The 19,168-nt window shown below is 38.4% G+C and overlaps 2 protein-coding genes across 10 annotated transcripts; one reads left to right on the top strand and one right to left on the bottom strand.

Moving 5' to 3' along the window:
* Window positions 1–68: 68 nt before the first annotated feature.
* Window positions 69–14,817, bottom strand: LOC135597500 (histone-lysine N-methyltransferase ATXR3-like). 2 transcript variants are annotated; one of them, XM_065090501.1, is made up of 21 exons: window positions 14,606–14,817; window positions 12,150–14,423; window positions 11,851–11,907; window positions 9,851–11,095; window positions 8,995–9,371; window positions 8,361–8,912; window positions 8,154–8,254; window positions 7,037–7,883; window positions 6,744–6,947; window positions 6,572–6,643; window positions 4,326–4,436; window positions 4,132–4,232; window positions 3,633–3,732; window positions 3,459–3,554; window positions 2,822–2,989; window positions 2,607–2,732; window positions 2,468–2,521; window positions 1,506–1,753; window positions 1,315–1,423; window positions 915–1,217; window positions 69–520 (listed from the first exon to the last, which is right to left on the bottom strand). In XM_065090501.1, the coding sequence occupies exons 2-21, from the start codon at window positions 14,284–14,286 to the stop codon at window positions 356–358; spliced, it is 7,173 nt and encodes a 2,390-aa protein (XP_064946573.1). In that variant the 5' UTR covers window positions 14,287–14,423; window positions 14,606–14,817; the 3' UTR covers window positions 69–355. The 2 variants fall into 2 exon arrangements, with proteins under 2 accessions (XP_064946573.1, XP_064946574.1); XM_065090502.1 differs by lacking the exon at window positions 14,606–14,817 and having other exon boundaries at window positions 12,150–12,380; window positions 12,446–12,600.
* An 839-nt stretch (window positions 14,818–15,656) lies between these two features.
* Window positions 15,657–18,371, top strand: LOC135597501 (cytochrome b-c1 complex subunit 6-1, mitochondrial-like). 8 transcript variants are annotated; one of them, XM_065090509.1, is made up of 6 exons: window positions 15,690–15,829; window positions 15,955–16,066; window positions 16,254–16,288; window positions 16,644–16,728; window positions 18,062–18,151; window positions 18,237–18,371. In XM_065090509.1, coding segments are annotated over exons 3-6 (210 nt in total). In that variant the 5' UTR covers window positions 15,690–15,829; window positions 15,955–16,066; window positions 16,254–16,286; the 3' UTR covers window positions 18,270–18,371. The 8 variants fall into 8 exon arrangements, with proteins under 8 accessions (XP_064946583.1, XP_064946579.1, XP_064946580.1 ...); XM_065090510.1 differs by having other exon boundaries at window positions 15,955–15,997; XM_065090511.1 differs by lacking the exon at window positions 15,955–16,066 and having other exon boundaries at window positions 15,657–15,761.
* The last annotated feature ends 797 nt before the right edge of the window (window positions 18,372–19,168 follow it).

Consider the following 19,168-nt stretch of genomic DNA (forward strand, 5'->3'; position numbering starts at 1 on the left):
GAAATTGGCAGTGATCAAACAGGATAGAGCTGCCAATGTACAACTCCCTCTTCGCCACTCGGGGGCGGTTGGAGCAAGAACATGCCATCTGATCATTCCGTATCATTGAGATTTGTACAAATGTGTCAGAGGAATAAGCAAAGAATCTTTAGCAAAAATACTACATTAGATCAATGCTCTATCACTAAATAATCAATACAAATTGCAACAAGGAAACTGTACAAATGGGGATATGCTGCCTTGAACAAAAGCCAGACTCCCACAACTACAGGCTGCCGCTGTGTGACAACAAAAGAATGTGGTCAATGATCACTGCAGAAACAGAAACATGGTGTGGCCAGCCTCAGCCTCCCCATCAACCTTGGAACACTGATGGCCTAGTCTTGAGCCAATGCATCATCTCCTTGTCCAAGGGACACTTATTAAGGGCGGCGTCCAACATTGGACTGCCAAAGAATTTAGGGTTGCTCTTGAACACCCATATGCGATCTTTAGGCCATGGCCTTTGTGGATCCTTTTCCTGTTAACAATCATCAGCATGTTTCACTTGTCAGGACAAATGTAATAGAAATAACTAGTTTAGCATTTAGTTCAAAATTTAACTAGTTTTGAAATGGTTATTTAAATCTACAGGCATCTATACCAGTTGTTATACACAGAAAAACGCTAAATGCATTTGCTTTTCATTGAAAAATGGCTACATATTACAAAATATACGAGTGTTATACCCAATTATAATGACTGGCTTGACCAAAATAATACATGCCATGGTTCAATTTAATCAGCTCATTAATATTCAAGTATGCAAGCATGAACCTACCAAGTCTGTTGACTACATAAAATTCATGCAACAAAAATGAGGGCATAGGTAATGGTGAAGACAGGTAAGATAGTATACAGATGAACACACTCACCATTCTTGACAGCATAAATCTCACGGTTCTGGAGCCATAGACATGTTCTCGCAATGGCTTATGAGACTTTGCATAGAAGGAAGAGATGTCCGGCAATGACAAGCAACCCTTGCGAGCTCTCACTAATCTACAATCTGGGTCTGCATTCACCTGGCTATACCAATAAATCAACTGGCCTAAGCAATAGTTCTCACCATAAGTCTTGCAATACTCCTGGAAGCCTGACCCCATCTTGTCGGCATACTTGGGACCCAAATCGAGAGGGCTGATATAAACTGGGGGAGACTTGATAGATTTGTAGTCCTGCATGACATGCTTTAAATTGTTAAGAGTTGCTCAAACAATAAATTGGTCACTAGTATTCTTGTTTTCCCCTATCAACCTTTTGAAACCAACTTACCTGAACTTTAAAAAAAACTTTTGTGTAGGCATACATGTGAATCAAGTCAGCAGCAGCATCATGCCGACATTTGCAGGTACATGGAAGATTTCGCAACTCATCCCTCAACCTGGAAAAATAAAAAGACTATACTGAGAACATATAAGTACCAAAAGACGTGAGCAAAACTTGCAAGCAGCACTAGGACTTGCCACAATAATGACTTGCGGAGTTCGCTCTGGATGTCATCAGAACCAGATGGATCATGGGCCTGAATCTTGGACTTGAGGTCACTAAGCAAATCTGCTTCAACATGAGGTGCCATGGAATGAAGCAGGTCCTCAACAAGGGAACCCTCCCCTCTCCAAAGGATTGAAATTAGGCCTTCTGCGTTAAGCTTCTCTACCAGAGGTGGAGCTTTCTTAGGGTCCCCAAACACAGACCTCATTACATACCTTACCTGCGGCATAGTCAAATTAGAGCAAAAGTATTTTACAGTTATCATTTAAGACATAAAGATAAAGACATTGCAAAGGTGAATCATATATAATGCCTTCAGCTAGATGGCTGCTATGAGTACTTAATTGCAATGGGAGGAAATTCCTTGATGTTATGAATCAAGTGCATATATAGACTAAAGTAGGACATTATAAAGCTTTGAACAAAAATGCATCCAATATATGTACATTAAAATAAAAAAAATCCAGAGACTATATGTGGTTTGTCTATAACTGTTGATTTTTGTTTAACATGGATTCTCCATGCTTACAGTGAAATTAACTTGTCAGATGACATAAAATAGAGATAGACCTCATCAACCAGCACTATAATAATCCATTCATGTATTCTTCCATCAATATAAAGTTCCAGAAAAGTCCATCAAAAAAAATTATAAGAATCTTAATACCAGGTCTCAACCTGATGCCTAAGCCTGGTGCCAAGTTCCTGGTAAAACCAAATTCAGTTAAACAAGTGCGTGTAACAAGCCCAAAAGGTTGGTTGTGATAGCGATATACTTTTTTAGTCATGGTTAAGCTAATGCAATGAGAGCAACCATAATGGAAAAAAAAGAAGAGAAAAAAGACAGGCCCAAGTGTACTCCTTTGAGAAATGCATAAATAATATAAATGATGGAAGGAAGATGGAAATCCATGTTCCGTAAAAAAATTTTCACCTTATCAAGAGTAAGTGCAATGTTCTGAAGCCTTGCATTATAGACACCCTCAGCCTGGCCCATTTAAGAAACGAATTAGTATTTAGAGCAACCAAGACAGAAATAAATAAGATCATGAAATGTGGATCTCAGCATGTACCTGAACCTCTGCATCACTCTTCTCAACCTCAAGACATATGTCTGAAAAGAATTTTCTCTTCTCCTCCAAGTTATGCCTTAGAATTTCATTAGGTAGTTTTGTTCTCTCGAAATTTATGAATCTCACCTTCATTGATTAAAAAAATGATCCTTAGATTAAAGACAATCAGAAATCATGAAAAGAAATATGAGAAACATGCAGCAACAAGCAACTACCAGATGAGCTGAGTAAGCAACTAGCCAATCAGGCAAACCAGCTAGTAAACAAGTGCCCAGACCAGCCCGACCCAGCTCAAAATAATCATCTTGTGATACAATATTGGCTTCACAAGCCTCCAGCATCAATTTATGACGGTCTAGCACCCCATGGCAATCCTTCAACACCTGACAAAGGTAGCAAGCCAGTGAAAAGTAATTACTTTCTGTATGGTAGAGTTATAAGTCAGTACTAAGCCACAAAGCAATTTAACCAAATAAATTCATCAAAACCATTTATATGTATCATAATTGTACACATGGAGCAACCAATTTTAGTCAATAAACACATGTAGAAGCAATTTACTCTCCAAACCCCCTCCACAACTAAATGACTGGATGACCTTCTATCTTATGAGCACGAAGTCAAGGGAAGTTAAGGGAGTAAATGTATGTTTTGGTTGGTTAAAACATACATATCACTACTTGTCTACTCTTGATTTTTTTTTTTATACATTCAGTACCTTATCAAATTGCATACTTCTCCCTTAACTTTATGCCCATAAATAGAAAGAGATGACATGTCTGTCAACTGGAAGAGAGGACGAAATTTCAGATATGCTCAATAACAGGGCACACATTTCTCTACCATATATACCTTCTCAAATGCTTCTTCTCCAGCCAGATTCAGGTAACTGCCTCTGCAAACTTGACTACCACATAAACAAACTGATGCTTCATATTCTTCCTTACTCTGCACCATAAGATGATGTGAGACAATGATAAGATATCTATTTGAATGGAACAAAAATTTCTCAAACATGATGCACACCTCTGTCACAGAGTTGTAATCAAAGGTGATTTCTTCACCGTAACCAATTGGTCGTAGAGAATATATTCCTATCTGGTATTGACCATCCACAGCTGTCACTCTGTGCCAAAGTAATTTAAAGGTTTTATTAGAAATCAGAGGTATCAATTATAGTACAAGATAAAAATGAATAATTGTTATCACTTTCACATGTTACACATCAAATTCAGCTAATTTGGGTTCTTTCTTGAACTAAGGACACCGAAAAGCTTGTGATAAAAACCTTAACCTCCTTTAATAAAATACAAGATAACACTCAAATAAATATAAGAAAATATTGAACACTCAAATAAATATAAGAAAATATTGAGGAAAGCTACCTCATCTGACATTTCCAACCTGCCCACATAATATATCCATATGAATCTTGAATATGTTAAATGGCCCACTACTTATTTTGACAATTAATTGCGTTGCTTCAAGACATAAGTCAACTGGGAGAGGTATAAACAGAGCTTACTTTGCTTCACAATTAGGTCTACAGGAGTGACAGATTCTGCTTGCATAGTTTGCTTTGTGCATAGCATCAACGACAACCAAATCATACCCGTCGCGATCACCCTATTATATTTAATAGCCAGGGAAGTCAGATACATGAATGATGCAAGCTCAGCATGAATGAATTGTAAAACAGGAGTTAACCAAAGAAATCACCTTTGGCCTCTCCAAATAAATGTTGTAAAATTCAGGGGCTGGATCTTGGCTGTTTTTCTGTAAGGACCTAATACCATCTTGCTTCTCAAACCATTTCCAAGCTGGATAGACCTGAATATGAAGAAAATGATACAAATCAAGCTTGTATAGCAACACCGAAGTACAAATTTCGCCCAGAACACCTTAATCAAGATGAAGATGCCAACAAGCGTAACAAGATATAATAGTTTAAATGGATTCATAAAAATGGATGGTAGATAAAAGGATCTGGAGAAGAATAACTAGAGTTATATCAAAAAAAATGTACACATAATGAATATGCAGATTCACACAACTTTTGTCCTGCATATAATACAATTATTTTAAGTCCTTAATTAAATTGACACACAAGGTGACTACAATTATATTGCCAGTGAAAGGACAGAATCCTGAGGGACCTCAAGCAACAAAAAAAATCATTTTGATAATACGAACATGCTGCATATATGGACCTAACATTCGACCTATCTTGATTTACCAATAATATTGCCTTAAACAGAGATCAACCGTGGGAAAAAACCTATGTAGATAGCACCAATAAGACATACAGCAGGTCCTTGTTGTACCAGAACCTAACCAAGGCAACTATTTTTCTCGAAAGAATCCATGTCCCACCTCAAACATCTAGAAGAAGATAAGATTCAAGCATAATTTCAGATGTTATGAAGCGGGAAAAAAATATAAAACATGAGAGTAAGTGAAGATGTAATTCATCTCATAATAATATTTTAGGTAACCTTTGGAGTAAATTATCCAAACAAATTTCTATTGTGTTATGCATCAGGCTAGAAGAATAGATTCTAAATACCTACCCACAACATCACTAACCTTACTTTACCTATGAAGCAGTCATAGGCATCAATTGCAAGTCCCACATGAATCCCATCTGCCTATCCAACCCAAAGTCAGGTGAGACAGTACAGCAAGACCAAGCTTGCTTTTCGTTTTTTTCAAAAAAAAAAGAAAAGAATCAAGAGGCAACATCAATCATTGAGCTGGTTTAAGAATAACAAACAAAAAGGGTTGTAACAAGATCGTGAATGTCTCTTTTCAAATCCTCGTCACATATTCTTTGACTAAATCATTAAATTCTCATGTTTCTGAATAAATACTTCACCTGTCCTCTTTCCTTCAGTTAACTTATTTTTCTCTATAGCTTTAAAGTTCTTTCAATTTTTCTTGAATGTTTTTCTTTTTCTGTCTCTTTTTCATTTCCCGTGTTTTTTCTCATTTTTTCTTTTTTGTCAGAGAGGGTTGGCTTTAACCACCAAATGAAATATCATTAACATTTGGAGAATTTAAAGGTCCAAGGGAAGGAAGAACCATGAAAACAACAATTGGCCATGGCAAACATGATAAGAGCCTAAGAGGAGCAGATAACAAAAAATGAAATCAAGTATTAAATAAAATGTTTCATTAACTAGTACAAAAAAATCAAATAATCCAAGAAGTAATACACCTGAATAATTTCCCTGCACAAAAGTTACCAATAGATAGTAAACTGTAAACAAATCCTGAATAGTTCAGACAGAGATTCAGTGACTGAAAAATTTGTGTCGAGCTTAAAACCAGTAATCACAACAAACATGTGCACACAAGGAAAGTGAGTTCAGGATATCAAGAGAAAAATAGTCAATGATGTTAAGCAACAGATTGGTCTCAAAAATAAATTAAAAAATAAAGGTCACTGTTCTTAAATGTTCTTGTACTGATACAGCCAAATAGGTAAAATATATATCACCTCAATGATCAATTGGGCAAAATGATGTAGCACCAAACAGTATAAGACACGATAGTGGATGCTACAGTAGGATGATAGAAATACAGACAATAATGTGTCAGAATGGATGCATGACGCTGACAAATGAGAATCAGGCAAATAAAGCTAAATTACAATTTGTGAAACAGCATAAATTTCTGGTGATCATTTACTTTTTCACATCATAATATGAAGTCTAATGGCTAAGGTCCATGTGAGATTTAGTACCAATAGGTTCTTTAGGTTAAGACAACTTAACTTTTGTTCATTAATCAAAACATTTCTTGATAATCATCAGCACTTTAGAGCAAGTACTGAGATGAAGCTACCCAGTATATCATCATTTGGTTTAACTGATTTGTAAAAAGAGTAGCACAATTATAATATTGACAACATTCCACAACTGTGTTTGAATAAAATGATAAAAAATTATATTATATTATATTACCTCTCCCAGGAACTCGACAACAAAGTCATCTTGTTCAAAGCCTTCACGCTTGTTGCAAACAACTCCGAGTCCCTAATGCAACATGTAAAAGGAGTTAAAGAAATTAAGGGTAAACAAACAGAATTGTATATAAAACATAAGTAATTTCCACAAGTCATTTAAAAAAGTAAACCTTTCTATATGCAACATAATTATCATCATGACGATTTCGTATGGCCTTTAGAATAGCCTGGCATATCTTTACTGCTCGTTTGTCACCTCCTTCCTCCGCATTCTTCTGCATATCTTCAACAACAGGTTGCAAAGGATAAACCATTGGGGTGTTACCAGAACCAGTGAACTGTCTGACTTGCTTATTCAATGTGCGGAGAAGCGACTGTTAAAAAACTCAGGTAAAATTCAAGTGCAACAAAGAAGCACAAAAAGGTAAAATAAGACAAACAAAGGTACATTTCTTCATAATACCTCCTCAATGAATTTGTGTCGATCTGCAAGAGGCCAGTCTGGTTCATCTGGCATAGAATCAAGGAGGAGGTTATGCGTATAAGGATCTATGCCATACACTTCTTGTTCTATGACTTCAACGCCAAGCATCTTCCTAGGTTTGTATTCCTTGACCTCAGGAATTTCCATATCTGATTCTTCAATACCACTTTTTTGTGCTAATAGTTTTTCAGAATAATCATCAGGTAAAGCAATTCGCATCTTCTTTTGTACTTCCTCCTCATCCGCTACAATAAGATATTTGTCAATAACCTCATACTTTCTAGTAACAGGCGGAACAAGGCTCACTTTTGTCATGCGAGCACCCCATTCGCGGTCATCTGTCACGACTGACTCAAAGGACTCATCCATTTTGGATGACTCATCCCCTTTTAAGTCCCATGTTCCACTTCCTGATTGAACTTCTAAGTCACTTTCTGTATCAGAAGCAGTACTCTCACCTTCACCTCCATCTTCTTCAGAGAAATCATCTTCAGACGTTTCACTTTCAGAATCCATCTCTTTCTTCTTTAATTTAGAAAGACTCCTTTTAATTTCACGGTCAAATGCATAGGATCTATAATCTGTCCCTCCATTGGCATAAGATGTGTTTATACTCCTATTTATGCCCTTCTTTTCACTTGAAACTTTGTTTTGTTTCTTTTTATATTTAGACTCTGAACATAATCCTGTATCAGAACTGTCTTTCACTGCCTTCATCACTTCATCTCTTTCACCGATCAACCTTGGGTTCTCCAACCTCTTAACCAGTTGAATGAAAGACATGATAATCTTCTTTGTATCTACGGCATCGCCCTGGCTTTTTGATCTGTGAATATATGAGCTTTTTAGTAACATATTCAATGCATAAATTATAAGGAAAACTCTAGAAGGAAACAATGTTCAGTTAGCAGCAGGATTGACGCAGATGAGAATCTCCAGAAGCAACTTCTAGGAATGGTACAATATGAAATGGAAGAAATACCAACTTCAACATAATTAAAAGTCAAACAAAAAAATTTCATCCTTCATACAAGTACATTAACAAATAAGATGTCTCACTTCAAAATCAGTCACAAACAAAGAGAATAAATCTTACTTGAATGCATCCCGACACATTCGACTGATGTCATCCTTAATAGAGTTCAAGCCATGTCGAACATAATAACCACTTCTCATCCTATCTTCAATTTTTGCAATCTGTCACATATATCATATAGTAATGAGAAGATAAACAAATCATTTTCATTCTGGAAAATATCAGAAAACTATGACGAAAGACAATAATGTAGGTACTAGGTAGTACTTTGGGCATAAAAAATTCGGACTTGCTTCCCCTCATGATGTCCTTCAAAGTATTGGCAATAAACTCCTCCATCTTCTTATAACTAATCTCAGTCTTCCTGTGTAACCAGCGCCTCATCTGTGCATCCCTTGATAAAAGTTCTGAGGACCTTCTAGCGTCCACTAACTTGGGTCGTTTATAGACGCCCGGTGTGAATTTGAGGCAAGACAAGTTCTTTCTATCAAGACAGTTAAACTCACCATTACAATAGTTCTCTAGATCATCAGATTCTTCCAGATGACTGCCTAAGGATCTATAGGTTCCTGTTATCTGCTTAAGGCTCCTTATTTTTGAATAGGATTCCTCATGATTTTTAGTTTTGCACAGACCTGATCTCTTTATCCAGCTAATATTTGGATGCTTTGCTTGTATTTCCTTAAACTGATTGCACCCTCTGATGTCAATATAAGATATGCATGGAAATAGCCGGAGAACTTCCTCAAGAGCACTGGCACTAACATTATAGCATCCCGTTAAAACAAGAGATGTAAGATTTTTCTCGTCATAACAACCCTGCAAAATCAACTGAAGTTAGTCTTATACCAAGTAAACAAGATACAAGGAACTTGCAAAAGACAACTCGAGATTAACCTACCATAATACTCTGAAATACAGCATCAGTACATTTTGATCCAGCTGAGGATAAATCAACATGTCTGCATATAATTTTGTAGAAGTTTACTACTGAATTCCAGTGTTTACAAGTAGCAGCAGAAGAGAGAAGTGATTTCATATCGCATTTTAGAAAATGAAAGACCCTTGCTAGAATACGACCACTCAGTAGACCCCAACTTTCATTCTCTGTCTGGGAAGTTGGAACATTGTCTTCAAAGATATTGACCTCACCACATAAGTCCTCGAACGAGTAGTCATTCTTCTCAAAGGGCAACAAAGCCTCTTCCAAATCAGAGTCCCCATCACTTTCACCAGAGAAAAATCGTGCTCTTTTTCCATCACGATATATCCCATCTTCTGCATAAAGGCAAAAAATTTCGGCATCACAGATCATAAAAACAGATATCACATTAAAAGAAAATGTTACAACCAAAACCACTAGTTGTGTTCTAATATTCATATATCAAAGGCCATTATCTGCTGCTTTAGAAAACTGGCCAACCATTCATATAACAAACTGAATAATTTGCCAGGAGTACATAAAACTTATTAAACTGAATAAACCACCATCCTTAATGTATGTCTATGTATAATTGTGTATAAATGGATATACACATATGTTCTTTTTTCAAACATATTGATCCTAATATGTGTAAATACATAGCAACTGAAAAAGCCAAAATAGAAGGGGACCCAATTCACTAAATTACTGATCAGTCCATAATACAGACTCAGGTGCACAATCGTGTATGGAAGATTTCCAAGAAAATTCCTGGATTATAAAGAATACGTAGTGGAACAGAATAAAGAATACATAGTCCAACACATGAACAAACCTGGTTTCCAGATATTGTTCCCTGACAAATTATGAGCTAAAACAGCAGAGCTTTTTGTGATAGACGAGTTAAATGGAAAATGTTTATCCATTTCCTTCTTAGGTTGCTTTGCACTAATCCATGGATCCAACACCTCATTAATAGCAGCAGCAAACTCCCGGTTCTTGTATGATTTCATAACAAGTTCATGCAGCTTTCCACGTGTATAGCCAATAAATTGAGGGTATGAGATATGTAATGAATGAGAAGCATTATTTATATTGTTACATGGTGACTGCACAAAGGAAGACAAGGAACTTGCAGTGGATGTCCTTGCTTCTTCTTCAGTATTGTCAGCTTCAGAAGACTTGAATTTCTTGGTAATGGGAAGCCAGGTATTATCATTCTTGCGGAAGACACAGCTTTGCTCTAGGATAGCACCTTTACCAACTAACTCTTGCAATTCCAAATATGACAAAGGTCCATGTTCATAACCAGCACCATCTAAATAAAACCAGTCACCCAAATTTACTGATAACTCATCAATAGAGCAAATATGATCCTTTGGGACATTGAGGTCAGTCTGGCATCGCTGCAAATTCTGTGAGTTGTGTTCATCAAGCTTCTTTGATCTAGAGGGACCTTCATGCAGCAAAATCCTGTCGCTAGAAGAGTGTGATCGTGAAGATCTTGAAGGATGTCGCTCACTGCTTCTGACTCTCATACGATGTTCTGGAGAACCCTGATCTTTCACAACACAAGCATTTATGCGAACAACTGGAAGAATTGCACCTTTTACGCCCTTAAGAAGCAACGGCTTGGTTTGGCCTGATCTGCTAGTAACTGTACTTTTGCTTGGATCACTGCTGCTCTCATTATTATCATCTATTGACGAGAAAGCCCAAAAAGGCATATCAAGCCTTTTGTCACGGGAAGAATGGTAAAGCTCATCCTTTCTGTGCCAACGGGGATCCTTGGACTCAGATTTTGACATCTGACAAAGAGGATAGCCTTCATTGATAACAAGTTTCCGTCTGTAGGATCTATCTTGACCTACCTCATCATTTCTCTTCCAGTCACCACCTTTGCAAGACCACCTGCCAGCAAACCAATCGCTAGAACCACCGGTAGGAACAGTATGATCCTTCTCAGAAAACGCAACTGGCCTGATTTCACTGCTTCCTTTTGATAAGCCTTCAAAATCTCTTCCAACACGCTCATCTCTCGGATGTATGAATGGTGTCTGAGATTTGAACCTTGAGAAACCTGAAAGCCACATGTGTATTGAGAATATCAGAATGGAAAGCAGATGCATGTTTTTCATAATCTAGCAACTTTTTTTTATCAATTTTTCACAAAAGAACAAAGTAATAAGAAAACATGCGACAACAGCCAACACACATTTTTGTAGGTTCTAGCCATGAGGGATAACCTTAAAATGATTTTACATTCAGTCTTCTTCCAAAATCTGCTTTCCTGAATCTAACCATTTCTGCAGTCTATGTACTGATTTTAATTTTTGCAAACCATTGCAGATGTCAGAATAGAGGATCTAAACTAGCCAATGAAGAAATAGTAAATAAGAGGAAGAGAAGAGGCTGACTAGTTGCAAGCTATTTTTCCCATAATTCACACTTTGATTTTCTAATGTGGAAAAATGAAGAATCTCGATCAGAATTAGGAAAAAAAGAAAGAAGCTGGAAACAAGTCAAGAAAGAAAACTGGAAATCAGAAAGGAAATATACGAGGCTGAATGATCACCAGCTATTTTTCCAAATTCCTATTCCATCATTCTCCATGCATGCCAAATTGAAGCATATCCACTAAAGTAAAATATGACTTTTTGTACATAATTAAATAAAAATGTGGCATTTCCACAAGTACAGGACACGATCATAAAATAGATGAAATATTAAGGGCAAACAGCTTAAGGTGAAACCCTAGAGAAAGAGAGAGAGAGAGAGAGAGGCTCATGTGCAAATTTTCTTTTTGAAAGAATGAGAGGGAGGAATACATTGTACCTTCCAATTGACCCCATTTTTCCCAATCTGCATGTTCAAATGTTGCATTCAGTGCTTCTGCAAAGGTGTACATTTCCACCAAAAGAAAATTAATTAAAACAGTTATTGGCATAAAACCTTTGGAGCATGTCACTATGCAAATAGACCAGATACTGGCCAAGCTTGACACCAATATGGTACTGGTTATTCTTATGCCTCGCTGAAGATGTAGGATCTGAACGCAAATCTTTCCCCAGAACAGCCCTATTGATGCATCTAATAAATAAAGTTTTAGAAAATAGCAGTGTTAATAAAATTACCTCCAATTATCTCAAGCTCCTTTCCGTCTATTATGGTGTAACCATCCAACAAAGTCTCAACTCTCTCATCAATATGATAATTTTCAAGATATTCTGGTAGAACTGGAGAGCAATCTGTATGCAGCTCCTGCTGCAGCAATGTAGAACTAGATGTTTCTGGACAAAGAATTCCAGCATCAACTAACAAATTCCCTGGGGCTTCTGGAGGGCTTACCATCTGTGTGACAACATCTGAAACAACAGAGGACAAGTTCAAAGGCACCAAAGGGGAAGCAGCATTTTCAACAGTTACCCACCTGTCACTGTCAGCATGTTTTATCAAATGATCAGAATGAAGGACCCCTTCATCCACTAGATGTTTGAGATCAACTAGTTTTGAGGGTCCTTGTTCCATACCAAAGTGATCAAGATAAAACCACTTTCCAGCATCAATATTGGATGATACAGGATCACGGGGTGGTGTGTCAGATATATCCATATCCTCCTCCATTGAGGATGGATCTTCAAGAACCCCTGCAGGGGGAGGAGGTGGTGGAAGTGCAGGTGGAGGAGGCAGTGGTGGTGGAGGAGGAAGGGGAGTCTCGCTAGACTGCCTATTTGAATTCTGCAACAGTTTTTCCTTATTATCAGCGGCACATCTGTCAGAGCTGCTCTTATTTGACTTATTCTTAAGAATATCTTTATCACTGTACTCCTTTCGTCCCAATCTATCATCATGTCTGCTGGACTGCTGCTTTTCACTGCTTCGATTTTTCTTGCTTGACTCACGGTGTTCTGCAGCATGACGGATATCATGTGGTGACCTCTCTGAATATGCCAGAGTCCGGTCATGGTAATCATGGTGACGAGCTCGTTGTCGTGGAGACCTATTAGAATGGCTTGGAGTGTGATCCCTGTGATCTGAGTGGCGACTCTTCTCATGTGGGGATCGGTCCAGGCGACGAAGACTTCGCTCTTTGTGATCACGGTGGTGGGCCCGCTCCTTTAGTGATCGTTCAGAACAATCTGGGCTCTTTTCATGTGGAGACCGGTCCAAGTGACGAGGACTACGTTCCCTGTGATCCCGGTGGTGGGTGCGCTCCTTTGGTGACCGTTCAGAACATCCTGGGCTGCGGCCATGGGAACCTCGGGAAGCCAAGGATGAGTCATTGAACCTAGAAGATGAGTGCTTGTTGATGGATGAAACCTTCGAGACTGAAGTGGTCTCATTTCTTCGTGAATTAGTGGAATAATTAATCTCTTCAGGCTTCCAATGTGTCTTTGAACCTGATTGATCAGATGAATCAAAATGGTGCTTGTGGTTACTGATCTCAGACTCTACAGCTTGCCATTTGGGCCACTTTCCCATATTTCCCCCCATATCACGGCTCTTTCCATTGCTAACATCGTGCTTAACCTCACCAGGTTCAACTTCAGAAGGTCGTGAGAATTTCTTAGAATCCCTCTCATGCATGCTGCCATCAGATCTTGATGAAGATGACCTCTTCCTGAAGTCAGTATCACTTGGGCGTCCATCTTTTCTCCGGTGACTGTCCTCCGGGGTGCGCTCTAGATCACTTTTCCTTGATCTCTCTGGAACAAATTCACCCTTCTCCAAATCCACCTTCCTTCCTCTGGATGACTGATAGAGAGACTTTTCCAATTCTCTTGATGAGTTCCATTTACCAGGCACAAAATCCCTCCTTTCCAGCTCCCCTTTATTCCGCCTATCTGAAATGACTTCTCCCTTTTCCAACTCATCTCTCCTCCGTCTTTCTCCCACCTCAAGTTCACTTTTCCTCCATTTCTTAGGAACGAACTCCCCCTTCTCAATTTCTCCATTCTGAAGCTCCCCTTTCTCCAATTCCCCTTTTTGCAACTCTCCTTCCTCCATCTCCTCTTTCCTATGCCTCTCCAGCCCAAGTTTCCCAATCTCCAACTCTCCCTCCTTCACCCTCTTATCCAATTTCAGACCTTTTACAACACCAGACTCGCCTTTCCTCTCGACCTCCTCCCCCATCTCGCCATTCCTCGCCTTCTTCTCTGCCATAAAGGGGCTCGAAGTAAGCACGCCTTTGCCGCCACAGAGTGACTCCGGAATCGGGAACCTCTCCATGATATGCTGCGAGGGTGCGCACGCGACCCCTCCCTCTTCCATGGAACTCGACCCGGAACCCTAGGGCGGGTCCAGAGCCTGACCCGTGCCGCCAAAACCCTAACTTTCGACTGCTTCGGGGCTGTCGATGCTCTTCTTCGCATCCGCAGCGCCTCCGACCGCCGGCTCCAACCGAAACCCTAACAAACGCCAAGATTAAATCTTTTCATCACCCAGACGAATCAAGAACCAAGAATGAACGCAATGCAAGAATTCCGGCAAGAAAGCACGGGAATCCAAAATTCCGCGCCGGAAACCCTAGAATTCTAGCGGAGAAAAGGAGAAAGCGAAGAAGGGTCGAGGGTGGGGAGGGGAAGCTCACCGTGCAGGAGATCGACGAATTGGAGCCGTCGATCCGGAGATCTACGGCGGGGTTGCTGCAGGGAAGAGTCGAACGGAAGCCTCCTCGCTCGGTATCTCCCTCTCCGGTGCTCCTTTCGCGCTCTCTCGCCCCGCCCGACGACCTCGCTGTTATATTCCCTCCTCCGCGCTCGCTCCCTCGCTTCCTCGCTCGCGACGGGGGAGACGACAGAGTAATATATTGTCCAAATAATCTCGCATCTTTTCGTGCTCGCGGTCATTTTAATGGCCATACAAGCCTGATACGGGGTATGCGGTAAGCATACCTCCCGGTGACGCCCGACAAGTCAGCGGTCAAGGGGTTTTGGAAACACGAGAACCGACCCACAAACGAAGCCCAGAAACGAGAGGACGAGATCACCCAGTGAGACCGGGGCCCACGACACATACTAACAGGTTCACTCTCCGGTTACGTTTGTTGGTTCGGCAAATCTATTCAAGCGGTCGAGGGGTTCAAAGGACAAACGCCGACCCGCGAAACGAACCCGGACACGAGAGGACAGGTTTCACCGGATGCCAGCGGGGCCCACACTGTTCTCAGATGAGTTCGTCTGTGGGTGCATTTTTTTGTGGGGTACGTTTCCTTGTCTCCGTGAGCCTGTTCTTGTTCACAGTGAGAGACTGAATAGATTCCAACATTGAGTGAGTCGCCAATAAATGTCATGAGGTCTCTTCCTTTGCTATCTCACTTTGTAGTCTCTTTTGCATGAGAACTTCTCTGGCACTGTAGAAAATATTTCGATTCTGCAGACTACAATGATGATATCTTCTGAGGAAATGATTGTCTCGAGAAATATATTTGTCTGGAAAAATAATAATAATAATAATAATATTTAAGATCACGAAAAGAAAATGGATGAGTAACGAACGAATAGATAATTGTCTTTTCATTGAAGCCTAAATATTAAGATTATATAATAAATAAACAAATAATATTTTATCAACATACTTTGTAATCTTTAAGTTTTCACAATATTTTTATTATTACTGATTGTATATACGTTCTCCCAATCATACAGGGGAAAAGAAGAAACGTGTCCTTCGGATTGGGCCCAATATATAAGGGCGTCTCCTCCCGCCCCGCCCCCCAATCCATCGCCTCCTCTTTCTCGATCGAGGTCCGCTTGATTTCGTACTTGGTTGCTGCGGCAGTTCATCTTCTTCTGCATCTTTGGCGGCTGCTTTGGTAGATCTAATAATAATTGCCTTCTTTCACCGTTCCTTGTGGAAATCTGTTGACTAGTTTTTAGGGTATTGTTTTCTCTCATCTGGTTTTCCTTTCTTCCATCTTCGAACGAGAACGAATTCAAGTGCTACTAAGCCTCGGGGGCCCTTCTGAACATCTTTTGATTCGGTGCGCGCTATAGAGATCTGATCTTTCGTGAAACATCCGTGTTTCTGGTTATGGAAACTGGATTTGGGGGTTTGTGAGCTTTTTTTTTCTCAGATTTCCTGGAATAGATTGATCTGTACTTTTTATGTTGTTGTTGGTTGGTTCTATCACGGCAATCGGAAAGCAAGATGTTCTATTTGGGGTGCTATTGTCTACCGTATTGTAGAGGAATAGTAAGTGGGAACCTGTAATAGAAGTCGGTGTCTTTTTGATGCAGGTACACCGGATACATCAGTTTCTACAAACTAAAATGTGAGTGCCACATTGCGCCGATTAATTTCAGTTGATGATCTTTATCTTGTTCCTTTTTTTTTTTGGATTGTATGACTCAATTTATTTGTCACCCGTAGGTTTTCTATCCGTGTTTATGCCATTTTATGTGATTAACAGAAGTTACAATCAACATACCATGTTAAAAAGCGAAAAAATGCAATGTTGTTCTCTAATCCAATATGCATCTAGGGCTATATGCTATCTCCTAGTGCTGGCAATTTGTTCTTCCACTTAATAACTAATTGTTTTATTACAGTTATTTTCCACCAAGAAGACCTTTTTTTTTCTCTGTGGAGCATCGGATGTTACAATTACTTTTTTGCTTCAATTTTAGGGCGGATGAGGAACCAGTTGATCCAAAGCAGTATCTTGAGGATACTTGCAAACCAAAGTGTGTACGGCCTTTACGTGCATATCAGGTATTTAAGATTGCATTATCATGTCTCATTTCCCTGAAGCTTCATAGCTTGTCATCTTTTATGCACAACTAGTGAGACTGAACCAGGTAGAGAGTTTGGAATATACTTTTTGTGTAATTGAGGTTCTGATGAACTCTTTATGAACTCCAGATCTTTTGTGTTATTTTGATCAAGTGCTTCTAGTAAATCTGATAAAAGTTTATTTTCTATATCCCCTTATTTCTGTACTTGTCTATTATGGTTCCTATTTCGATAATTTTGGAACTGTGACTGCAATTCCTTTTGTGAGATCTACTTTAAATATAAATTCTGACCTATACCTATTGTTTGATATGCTTAAAGATCTTTCCTCGAGCCTTCAGTGTAATTTGAACGTATTTTAACTTTAAATTTTAATAACTAGCAAATGATATCTTTATTTACTTCTTATTCTTTATTGTCATGGGATCTATCAGAAACACTTCACTTTGCAAAAATGTCATAGTACTTCACCAAGATACCAACAGGTCCACTAATTTTTTTTGAACAGTCTGTTCTCTGTGTTTCCCCTTTTTGTGTTTAATTAGTCCTGCTACATTAACATTACTAAATGTTATTGATGTTGGTTCAAATAACCTCAGCTATGTCATTTTCCATTTTAGCATTCTGTTTTAGTTAGTTTACCAGAGATAAATCCGAAGCAACAATTGCTCAAAGCTATCCTTATATGCTGGAGGCTCTGTTTTCTTTCAATTGACGCTTGGTTTGTTTTCTTGCAATTGACGTTTGGTGCTTCTTGGTGGCTCTTTGTTTAAAAAGTTGGGTTTCAGTCTCTGATTCGAATAGGAGCACGTCATGCTAATGTGCCTCGCATGATCTAGGTTAATGGCTTAGGCGCTGATGACCACATTTAACTGTCCATGTGGCTGAGTGCCCTCACGTCTTATGCACAATGATGCAATTATCAAGGGCACGCTCTGAACACATTGGACTGTTCATGTGACTGAAAGCCTGTGGGTCCTAGGCACAATGACGGTTCTTTTTCCATGGTCATTTTATAAATATAGTCTTGGTTTTGGATCTTGTTTTTCTAAGACTGACCACTTCCTGGTTGGTATTTCTCTTCTACATGTTGGTTTCCATGAATGAGAAAATATAGGTTAGTAGGTTTTTGATAAGTACATTTAAGTATTAACTGTTAAAATACAGAACATGTTACTGTTACTCGTACTTAGTTCTTAAAGTTATTTTCACAAAAGTATCATATGCCCTGATTGATTATTTTTCTGTTCTTTACCTTTGTCTTTAAGAAATTATTTGACCATCTGCAACATGCATGCTAAAACTCATGCAGGCATGCGTTAAGAGAATCAAAGGAGATGAAACTGGGCATAAGCATTGTACTGGGCAATACTTTGATTACTGGAAGTGTATCGATGAGTGTGTAAGTACACTTCTCTTTTGTGCATCCATTTCTTCCAGGAAGGAGTAAGAGATGAGCATCAACTGAAACTTATTTTCGACCGCAGGTTGCACTTAAGCTTTTCGACAAACTGAAGTGATCGGAAAAGAATCTACATTTCAATAACTTTCATTGAATGTAAAGATTAATCTTTCTGGAAATTTTTCAAAAGAAAGTAATAAGAACAATTGCCTGGTAGTAACTGCTATAATGTTCTTGTGATCAGCCATTCTGTGCACTAAGATCTGTTTGACAATACTACTTCATAGAACAAAAAATTGTTCTTCATTAAATTTTCCTCATCAGGTTTTTCTGATCCTTCACATCAACTCTGGCATTCATTTGGTTCCCACTATGTGCTAAATTTACTTCAGTGAGTTTTTGGTCCTTATGGCTGATTTATTTTCTTTGAAAACTTTGAACTTTTAACTTTTGAAGCTTGTTATGGGAACTTCTGCACAAGGAATGGAGTCATATTTTCTACAAATGGCAAATGATGAAGACGAATATTTTATATCAGCAACATTTGATCACACAATAATTTTTTTTTACTAAAAATATGGGTATTCAATCTTGGAAGCTTATTATGAATTTATTTAAACTAAAATAGTCAGCATCTTCAAAAGATTTATATCTACGAATGACAAATGATGAAGACGAGAAATGATGAAGATGAGATTTTATATCAGGACCATTTGATCAAACAATAACTTTTTTTTACTAAAAATATGGCTATTCAATCTTGGAAGCTTTCTATGAATTTACTTAAACTAAATTAGTTGGCATCTTCAAAAGATTTATATTTAGATGCCTGTCATGCTCTTTGCATAATGTGAATGATGTAAGATTTTGCCAGATTTAATTGTAAACCCATTTCATCCATTGCCTATAATATGAAAGTATTGTCATATCCTATATTTATAAAATATAATAAATTATCATTTTATTATTCATAATTTATAAAATATATTTTTTTAAATTTAAATTTTTATTTTTATA

The sequence above is a fragment of the Musa acuminata genome, chromosome BXJ1-11 (genome assembly GCF_036884655.1).
Source record: "Musa acuminata AAA Group cultivar baxijiao chromosome BXJ1-11, Cavendish_Baxijiao_AAA, whole genome shotgun sequence".
NCBI classification, from domain to species: domain Eukaryota; kingdom Viridiplantae; phylum Streptophyta; class Magnoliopsida; order Zingiberales; family Musaceae; genus Musa; species Musa acuminata.

Excerpts from the sequence above, each read along its gene's own strand:
- LOC135597500 (XM_065090501.1), bottom strand. The coding sequence starts at position 14,286 with ATGGAAGAGGGAGGGGTCGCGTGCGCACCCTCGCAGCATATCATGGAG. Across the intron at positions 8,913-8,994 it reads CTGTATTTCAGAGTATTATG|GGTTGTTATGACGAGAAAAA; the intron begins GTAGGTTAATCT and ends TTGATTTTGCAG. Across the intron at positions 2,733-2,821 it reads TTGCTTACTCAGCTCATCTG|GTGAGATTCATAAATTTCGA; the intron begins GTAGTTGCTTGT and ends TAATCAATGAAG.
- LOC135597501 (XM_065090503.1), top strand. The coding sequence starts at position 16,248 with ATGCAGGTACACCGGATACATCAGTTTCTACAAACTAAAAT. Across the intron at positions 16,729-18,061 it reads GGCCTTTACGTGCATATCAG|GCATGCGTTAAGAGAATCAA; the intron begins GTATTTAAGATT and ends AAACTCATGCAG. Across the intron at positions 18,152-18,236 it reads GGAAGTGTATCGATGAGTGT|GTTGCACTTAAGCTTTTCGA; the intron begins GTAAGTACACTT and ends TTTCGACCGCAG.